Here is a 10112-nt window from a genome sequence, read left to right as displayed (position 1 = left end):
AGTTAATTGGGGTTGGTCTTAGTGACATCACTAACTAGGAGGATCTCAGTGACCAGGCAAGTCACTTAGAGTAAACTGAGTTTAACTGGGCTTAGTATAGGTTGAAAAAAAGAGCAAAAAGAAGTGTGTGTGTGGGAGAGAGAGCGAGGAAGAGAGCACGAGAGAGTAAAAGGGGAGGAGATACAAAAGGGAGGAACAGAGTGGAGAGGAAGAGAGACATAGTAAGGGGGTTTAGGAACTAGAGGGAGTTGTTGCCGGTTATACAGTACAGACAGACACAACTCAATTTCCTCTTGCAGCTTCCATAGACAACGGCAACACCAGAGTGTTTTAAACAGCCAGTGCAGGCGACAGAGAAAGGGAGTTGCCTACTTGCAGAGGTCAGGCAGGCAGGCAGAAGGGAAGCCTGTGGATGTTTTTAAGAGTTTGCTTATCTGACACTGACAACAGGATGAGCAGCTGAGCCAGGCAGCAGAGAGGGGAGGAGAACATGGAGAGAGCAGCATTACGTTCAGCACATTTACATAGGAGACATAGAAGAGACAGACACTGGTTACCTTGAGAGGTGAAAAGAGAGAAGAGGTAATCAGTCCAAATTGCCAACTCTGTCTAAAGGAGCCGGAGCGAGAGCCGAGGGATCGTAACACTGGAGCTCAAGGATAAACCATGGACTCTGCATACATCCCACCACACCTGGATGTGAGTACTACATCTCCTACACACACACACACACACACACACACACACACACACACACACACACACACACACACACACACACACACACACACACACACACACACACACACACACACACACACACACACACACACACACACACACACACACACACATCCACACATCTGTCTGTCTGTCAAGCCACAGGCCACAGGAACGGTGCTGCTGAAACCATTAGTCACTCTGGGGAACAACACACACACACACACACACACACACACACACACACACACACACACACACACACACACACACACACACACACACACACACACACACACACACACACACACACACACACACACACACATGCATACACCTCTGGCACACTGTGTTACTCAATCAAAAATCTTGCCCGGTGAGCAACTTGTCAGAGAATAATGCACCCATTATGAGTTCAAAGAGCATAACGTAACTCACCACCTCTGCAACATACACAGTATGAATTGGCCCTCAGTGTTAGCGCTCAGCAGCGTTAATGTGAAAAGCAGAGGTGTGTTTTTGTTCTGTATTTCACATTGGCTAAGCTGTCAGACACACGACGAGAGCAGTCTCTGAGCTTTCATCAGTCATGGGTTAAATATGTCAGTGTTTCCATTGATGCTTGCGCAGTGTTGTGCCTCAGCGGGGCCTCCTGTTAACCATAATGCACATGTGATACTGAGACCTCTGGGCAAGCCAGGCCGAGAAAAAAGAGGAGATACTGAAGAAAAAATGAACCATGATGATGAAAGTTGTAAATCCACGGCAACCTGTTGATGCTCAAGTGTGACTTAAGCAAAAACAAAGTCTGTGTAGATGTGATACCTGCTCAGTCAGGAGAGCAAGGAAACGCCGACTGTACTCCACTTGTGAATGTCTGCTGTGTGTGTGTGTGTGTGTGTGTGTGTGTGTGTGTGTGTGTGTGTGTGTGTGTGTGTGTGTGTGTGTGTGTGTGTGTGTGTGTGTGTGTGTGTGTGTGTGTGTGTGTGTTTGCAACCCAACTCTTCTATAGTTTTACATCTAGGTGCTCACTGTCTGGTACTTAGCATGTGTGTAAACCCTGTACAGGAATACACACATGTGTGTTTGAGGTGTGGCTCGTTAGTCAGCTAATTGGTCCAGCTGGGATGAATTAGGGAGCCGTTCTAATAGAGTCCAATAAAACCCAAAAAGCAGCTTACCTGGAATATTGTTCTAATGATTTCATCTGTTACGCTTCAAAGAGCAGAACCACCACTGTTTTGGACATTTTCAACCCGCCCCCCATTAAATATCAACTTCACAGCTCAAAGTCGTGCATTAATGACTAGTATTCTGCAGTCATAACCTCAGAGTTAATTATACAGACTATGGCGTGCATGCTGCGTTTATATGGCTCAGTTACAAATGGAAAAAGAGCAGCAGTGAATGCAGATGTATCCGCGGAAGTGTTCTCAGGTGTACAGTGTACATCACAATTAGGCTCATGAGGCTGTCTGAAATGACATATTTCTGAGTATTCTCAGACAGAGAAAATGAACTCTTTGGCATGTGCACTGCATGTATCAAGTTCTGAAAGAAAAAGGCACATAGAAAAAAAGAGAGCTGGAAGGGGGGGGGATAGGGGTGAATGAGAGAAGGAAAAGAAACACGGGAAGAACAACAGGAAGGGAAAGTTGAGGGACCAGGCGTAACATGAAGACAGCGGCTGTGGATAAATCAGCCGGCTGCAGTGACACTCCGGCCCTCTGGCCCGGCAACAGTCCGCCACACTCTTCCGCAAAAACACCATTCATTTAGGGCCTAGGAAAAAAGAGCAACATTAATGTGAGAGGAGGAAAGGGAAAGCAGGAGATAGGGAATAGGAAGGTGAGTTGGAGAAGCACAAAAAAACACTAGAAAGTCCAAAAAATATGGGAGAAAGAGAGAAAAGCAGTGACAGATTGTATAACAGAATAGAGCACAAAGCAAAAAGGACAAAGGTCAAGGAATGCAAAGAGGAAGGAGGAAGAGGAAAGGGAGCAGGGTTTGAAATAAACAGATAAAAAGAGAGGCAGTGAGATAGAAGCACGCCAAAAGCAGAAGCAGGAACCAACGGACGTCCAGGGCCAGGGGTTTTAATCAGTGAGTTCAGAAAGACACGGGGCAGGCCGGCAACGACACCCGTCTGCCGCGCGCCAGGGTCACGCCACTGTCTGCTCGGGAGGTCAGGTCACATCTCATATGTCTAATAGGCTGATCTGCATGCATGCACACAGGGAGAAGATGCACATTGACCCATTCATCATGCAGCTCTCCCACTTTCCCCCCTGGAACATTTGATTAGTCCGTGTCCCAGCCAGAGAGAGAAAGGAATAAAAAGTGTACATTGACACAGTCATATATAAAAGCAGAAACTGGGGGCGGGGTGTAATCATAAAAATGTCAGGCTTTCTGGCAAACTGGAATGAGTCGACATCAGGCTGCACATGAGACGTAAAGATGCTAAATTAGGCCTGGAACCTCTTTACATTTTCTAAAAGCAGTCATAACACAGACACCCAGGGAGAAAAGAGAAGCTTTATATATGTCAAAGTGATCTAGGGCAATCCGCCTCGGCATACAAACGTTTCTCTTCTCGTCCGTGGTAATGGCCGCGACACACCCTGTTGTGTGATGAGTGAACCTTTGAACCTCAGAGTCACCTGGGTGGTTTTGTAGGTGAGGAAAGTACAGGAGAGAGGTGGTGTTTCTGTCCGTAATCTGCTTTACAAGCCTTCGCAGTATAAGGGAGAGGCTGTCCAGCAAAGAGCCTAATCTGTAATTGTCCTCTGCTCTGTTGCCTCAGGTGAAACAGCCCTGGGTGGGGCTGCAAGACTATAATGGGTAGCCAGCAACAATCCCACGCTTGGAGGTGGGTTTTTTTTCCCAGGCCTGCTCTTTGAACCACGTACCAGATGAACAACAGTGCATTAAAATATACACACCTTCAGACCTGTGACCTCATTTTAACCCTTTTTCTGACAGTGTGGTGAGATTGGCTGTCATTACAGTGCCATTATGTGTTCGATCGGCCATAAACACCTCTGTTATCTCGCTGTAAAGTGCTCAATCAATTCTCTGTCCCTAAGAGAGATGAGATAAGGAGATAAAGGAGAGAGATATGCGAGTGCTCGGACAAGAAAAGAGATAACTACAAACTGAGTGCTTCTTTGAGTAAGGGATGAGACAAATTGTTCATTCAACCAGCGGCAACAATATGTACAAGTCTCTTGTACTCTATTATGTTGCAGTTTAGATTGCCTAGGTCAGCATGTGTTACTCTTTTGCTCTTACCCTTTAACACCTCACCACACAACCTCTTCAGGTTAAGAGGACTGTTAACATGCTGGTTTGTAATTACTGGCTCAGTTATAATAAACACCTGCACAACAGAGGTGCAGGGTGTTAGCCAGTTTGCATAGAGGTAATTGCGTGACCCTCTCTCTGTGACTGCGTTCCAGCACAGAGAAAAGCCATGGAGAGAGTGAGAGATAAGCTAATCGCTTGTTTTCAGTCATTTTCTCACAAGCATTTGCTCTGTTGTGGCAAAGGTTTTGGTCAGAATTCTGCTTTATTAACTTAAGAACTAGAGAATGAAGCGGGTGTTGGTGTGAATGTGAGACACAGCACGACAGTTGGTCAAATCTCCAAAGAGACATGCAAAGGTACAAATATTGTACAGGTTTTACAGCATCCAACATGCAAACCACAGATGATGCATTATGCAAGCATATCACAGCCTGGAATTTATCTCTGCATGCAGGTTAACTATTTTGTAGTTTTTCAATAAGTGTCCAACATGATCATTTAATCTGTTTTCTGCACCCTAACGGATCAGGTAATGAAACATGATTGCCTACATCCTGTGTCCTTAGTGATCATTTTCAACTTTCTCTGCATACTGTGTTTTGGCGTTGAACCGAGCAGAAACTTTTGCACACATTGACATGCTTTTAATCAGGGCTTTTGAACATAGTATGTTTTAATCATATTTCTTAATCTGAGATTTAACATCAACAAATTAAATATACATACTGGTGACGCCGATGTGGGGAAAAAAATCCATGCAAAGATTGTATTTGAAATCATTGAAGATAGTGATTTTTCAAAAATTATAAAAAGACAAAGCTCTTCTCTTCCCCCTCGACAGTATGCATCGATATTGAGAATTGTTCATTGCCCTCCTGGCCTTCAGAAGTCATAAATCTTAGAGCAATTAGTGCTTGATTGTAACGATTCTGAAAAAAGTTGATGTAAATATAAACAAAAGGTTTTGATAATGAAGGACTAAACCCTGATATCTGATGTGTTTTGAGGTGTTGGTAAAGGTTTGTTTAGTTGCTGTCAGTAAAACTGTAATTTAAGAGACAAATTAATTAAACTTTTTAAATGTAAAGCCTTCTGTCTTCTTTACTCAATGTATTGAAACACTGAATGTTTTGATGCAAATATTCTCTAAGGATTTCAAAAGGAACAGAGAGAGGAAAACCCCCATTCATCTGTCATCATGTCAGGCTCCTACAACTCAGTTACTTGTCACTGTGAGCCCACAGCCTGTGATTTATGCTCCAGGTCCTTTATTCACAGCACTGTGATGTCTTTCACACACAGACATGCACCATGATTAAAACAGATAGAGACTGTTTAATTACTCTGTTTTAGGTGTCCTAGGACAGGGGTTCCCAAAGTGCCCCCCGAGTGGGGGTCGCGAGATGATTACAAAATAAAAATGGAAAATAAAATAAATAAATAATTTTTTTTTAAATGGATTAATTTTTTTTATATATAGATTTTTTATAAAAAAAATTTTTTTATTATTAATAATAAAGTTTGCATAGACATTTTCAGGGACGGACTAGCCATCTGTAGCCAATAATGACACTCCCGTGAGAGTGCGGAAACCCGTCCCCCCCCCCGTCGACAGGGGGTCGCCAGTCTCTGGCACTGTTATTTTGGGGGTCGCGGGCTGAAAACTTTGGGAACCCCTGTCCTAGGATGTAGTAGGATGTCCTACTGTATGGGCCTTGGGGGTAAGGAGCTTGCCATAAATTAACAGAGAAAAAACTAAAATGGCAGGTTTCTAGCCAGAAGTAACAAGCAAACAACTTCATATGGCTATGTAGACAGAAATATCTTGAACATATGCCACATGAAGGCTGAAGACTAATGAGAAACTAGTGTGTCCAGGAAGGAGCAGACATAAGCATGATATACGGAGTCCGGGAGTATCTCAGAGGAACGATCTCTTTTGCCGATTGAATATTGTTCTGGAACACGAACATTTAAAGCATTAAGGATGAAACACAATTAACAATGCTTCCTTTCTGTCTTTTTCCCCCCCTTCCTCTCTTCCTATTTTCCCCACCACACCCTTCCTCCCATTACCTCTGCCTCCAGGTCCACCATGTTCCCTGCTAACCTCCTGCTCCTCATGGTACTGCTGCTACCTCAAGCCTCGTCTGGTCGGCAGGGTGGAGACACCAGCAAGATCGACCATGGCCAGGTGTCCACTGTGCCTTCCTCCAGGCAGCCCCCTCCAGCTGGTGCCCTCCCCCTGGAGCCCAGTGTGGCTCAGACCATCCAGAACCTCCTCCTGAGCCGACTGGGCCTGCAGTCGCAGCCCGACCCCCGACCTGGAGTGGCGGTGCCCGGGTACCTCCTGGATCTCTACCGCTTCCACCAGCAGCAGTACCACCTGGTGGAGGACCCTTCGTTTAGCTTCCCCAGCCATCACATCCAGCAGGCCAACACAGTACGCAGCTTTCACCACAACGGTAAGCTCACTGGCACATCGTGACACTGTGCTGTCAACCTGTTTATTACCATGATCAAAATGTTTGAATGATAAGAGTTGAAGGAAAGCTTCATTCAGTTTGCATATCAAATACAGATGAGGTATAAAGATACTATTTATGAAGTTTTGACGTTGGTCAACTCCAAGTTCTAGATATTCCAGCACGACATTTGGAATGCTTTAAGATAATGAATGTAGGTTACATTTGATTAAACACACCTTTATTAGTTATATGTAATTAGGAATAAACTAAAATGATGATGCTTTAAAACTAGATTTTGACATAGGGTCCCTGCAGCAGATTTTGAATCACTCAATGGGTACTGCTGTAGTACTGGTTGACTATCTAAAATGTTCACAAAAGTAAAAGAGTTGAAAACAAAATTACAATTACAAAAGCACTTATATTGCTTCATAACACATGACCATACTCAAACTCTGGTCCAAGTGCAGCTTTTCTTGCCTTTAATTTAACTTAGTTTCAGGGTAAGCTATCTCAATAGGTATTTTACCATGGCAATTTAACTCATTTGCTAATATTGCCAATGTTCCTGCTTGTGAGACAGTTCAAGTTAGATCCAACATAAACAAATCAGATTAAAGAAGCATGTATCTGTTTGTTTTTATTGAGCTTAAAAAAGACCTCAGTAAGTTTAAACCACATTAAACTTGTGTACCCACTTCTCTCTCTTCCTCTTTCTCACAGAGCCACTTGTAGACAGTCCTGCGGATCGTCAGAAGGTGCAGATCGCCTTCAATGTCTCCTCCATCCCTAACGATGAGAGGGTGCTGTCCGCTGAGCTTCGGCTCCTCCGCCGTGACAGAGCTTCCCTGGGTCCTGGTGCCCACAGACTAAACCTATACCTCACTGAGCACCCTGAGGACCCTAAGCCCACCCTGCTAGAAACAAGGGTACTGACCATTGGCCTCCACAATCATAAAGCAAGTGGTTTCTGGGAGGCTTTTAGTCTAAGTGCAGAGCTCCTCCATAGGGCCCTTGCTGGGACTGGCAGTCTGAGCTTGCTCCTTGAGGTCAGACCTGAGAACAGCACCTCCTCGCTCCCTGGACAGAGCCTCTCCTCTGCTACAGGAGAGGAGGAGAGACACAAACAGGGACACTTGAGGGTGGGCAGGTCCGTGGGTCAGGACGAGCACAGCTGGGCCAAGGAGAGACCCCTCTTGGTTACTTACAGTCATGACGGGCGTGGAGAGGCCTTAGTCAAACATAGCAGGAGGACCCCCAGTGGAGGCCAGAGGAGAGGGAGAAAAGGAACAAAAGAGAGGACCAGGAGCAGCAACAAGGGCCGCAATAGAGACCAAGCTTCGGGAAAGACCAAAAAAACGGCGTATACAATGCCAGGTTGGGGAGGAGACAAAGGAGGGGGCGGTTGGAGCGATAATGGAAGGGTGAAGAGAAATGGTGGTCGTGCCGCAAAACTGAAACGTCTTTCCCGTAACAGATGCCGCCGTCATCCTCTCTATGTAGATTTCAATGATGTAGGCTGGCACAAGTGGATCATTGCACCCAGCGGATACGACGCCTTCTTCTGCCTGGGAGAGTGTCGCTTTCCTCTGGCCGACCACATGAACTCCTCCAGCCACGCCATGGTGCAAACGTTGGTGAACTCTGTGAATGGAGCCGTGCCCCGGGCCTGCTGCGTCCCCACCACCCTCAGCCCCATCGCCCTGCTCTACCTGGACCCTCAAGACCGAGTGGTGTTGAAGAATTACCAGGACATGGTGGTGGAGGGCTGCGGCTGCCGGTAGTGGGCTAGAGAACTCACCCAGAGAAAGCATGAGGTGGATGGTGAAACATCGAGGGAATATGAGGAAGACAGAAACATGAAAATAACTGCAAATAGACAGTGGTAGAGACAACGGTGACAATGTCAAATGTAAGGGTGAAGAGGAGGGAGATGGATAAAGCAACTAAATATTTATCATCAGGAGGAGAAAAAAAAAGGGCAAGCCTTTGAAAGAAAAATAAAATGAGAGGGTCAGACATATAAAAAAAGAAGGGAAAAAGAGTGAGAGAAAAAGACAAGAAGATGGTTGAACAACAAGGTAGAAATTGTGGTCAACAAGGATAAACTGCCAGGAATTACTTTTCACTTTTTCCCATTTCGCGATGCAGCTATTTACACCATCATCAAGAGCTGGCGTTTTAAAATCAGATGATGTCTATTCTATACCTCAGTGTTTGCCACTCATCTCACTCTCATGTGTTTAGCAGCCAAAACGGTGAACATTCAAAGCAGGCAGTCATAGACACACAGTGTGAGCTCTGGAGCAGAATCCTGTAACTTCCTCATGGACGATCAAGATTAGCAATACGACGATGGCACTAGCATGACATCTAAACTTTGTGTGACAGTGTTGTTCCTGCAGTATTTAAACCAAGATGTAGGGTGCTTCTGTTTTTATGAACATTGATAAAAAATAAAAGACGGTCCCTTTAGAAGCACCCTTTCATCACAAGCTATTTAAAACCACAACAATAATGCTATTGTTTGAATGTAATACTATCACTATTATTTAAAAATACTTTTTTGTACATTTCCTTTGCAGACATCAAGAAAATCCAAGTGATGGTTGTCTTGTGACTATATATAATTTTACTGAATGGCCATTCTAACTTAAAAGACACGTTATGTATTTAAATATCAGCAATATGTTGTATTTCATCTTGAAACTATTTAAGATACATGCACTCAACAGAGCATACAGCAGGCAGAAAGCCTGCCGTCCACATGAAGTAAGTTATGGTAGCTTTACATCCGTACAAATAATAAATGTATTGAATCCACCTCCAACCTTATCATTGCACACATGTTGTTGTCCTACACATGATAGCAGACATAGCTAGTGCTGCCTTTAAAAGCTCAACTAACAAGTCAATTGAAAGCTGTGTTTATTGTAGCTACTGAAGTGTGTAACAACAGGTGTATTTGCTAGTTGTGTCTAAATGTGTCATGAAGAAATAGGACTGATATTAAAAGTGGGACTTTAGTGCCTTTCAAACAGGGGCTTTAAAAGTGTTCTTTGCTGAGCTTAGTAATTGTTTTTCAGTGTTGCATTTTTCTCTCTAAATGGAAACATTTAAGCAGCAGCTTGTAAAATGTTTGACAATATACCTCTAATAAACAAAGCAAACAGCACAACTGTCTCTTATTTTGCATCTGCCACGTTCTCCCTTTCAGCAGTTTGTTTTTCTTTTGCTGGGACCTGAGTGCATGGAATAACCTTAACATTTATACAGTTTTCTTCAGTCTACAGTGGAATTACTGCCATGTTCAGGAAGAAAAAAAGGAAACCAGATGTCCCAGAGAGAGATCTAAAAAGATGTGTGTGTGTGTGTGTGTGTGTGTGTGTGTGTGTGTGTGTGTGTGTGTGTGTGTGTGTGTGTGTGTGTGTGTGTGTGTGTGTGTGTGTGTGTGTGTGTGTGTGATACTGTAGCTGAGGACGAAGTTTCACATTCTTACATCTACACAGCTGTGAGGGGAAATGTCTTATCTCCACCGCACACCCTTTCTGCCAAAACCAATGAAACCCTTCATCCACTTCACACCATCCGTGAACAGTGAACACGTTTTTAATC

General features: G+C 44.2%; 1 protein-coding gene across 1 annotated transcript; it reads left to right on the top strand.

Moving 5' to 3' along the window:
• Positions 1-219: 219 nt before the first annotated feature.
• bmp16 (bone morphogenetic protein 16) lies at positions 220-9669 on the top strand. Its single transcript, XM_079679701.1, has 3 exons — positions 220-699; positions 6118-6494; positions 7221-9669. Coding segments are annotated over exons 1-3 (1440 nt in total). The 5' UTR covers positions 220-697; the 3' UTR covers positions 8282-9669.
• Positions 9670-10112: the final 443 nt, after the last annotated feature.

This window comes from Notothenia rossii (assembly GCF_949606895.1).
Source record: "Notothenia rossii genome assembly, chromosome: 4".
Lineage (NCBI taxonomy): Eukaryota > Metazoa > Chordata > Actinopteri > Perciformes > Nototheniidae > Notothenia > Notothenia rossii.
The sequence above is the reverse complement of the archived record's forward strand: the minus strand, read 5'-3'. Positions and strand labels throughout refer to the sequence as shown.

Coding starts and splice junctions, on each gene's coding strand:
- bmp16 (XM_079679701.1), top strand. Junction 6,495..7,220: donor ACGCAGCTTTCACCACAACG/GTAAGCTCACTG, acceptor TCTTTCTCACAG/AGCCACTTGTAGACAGTCCT.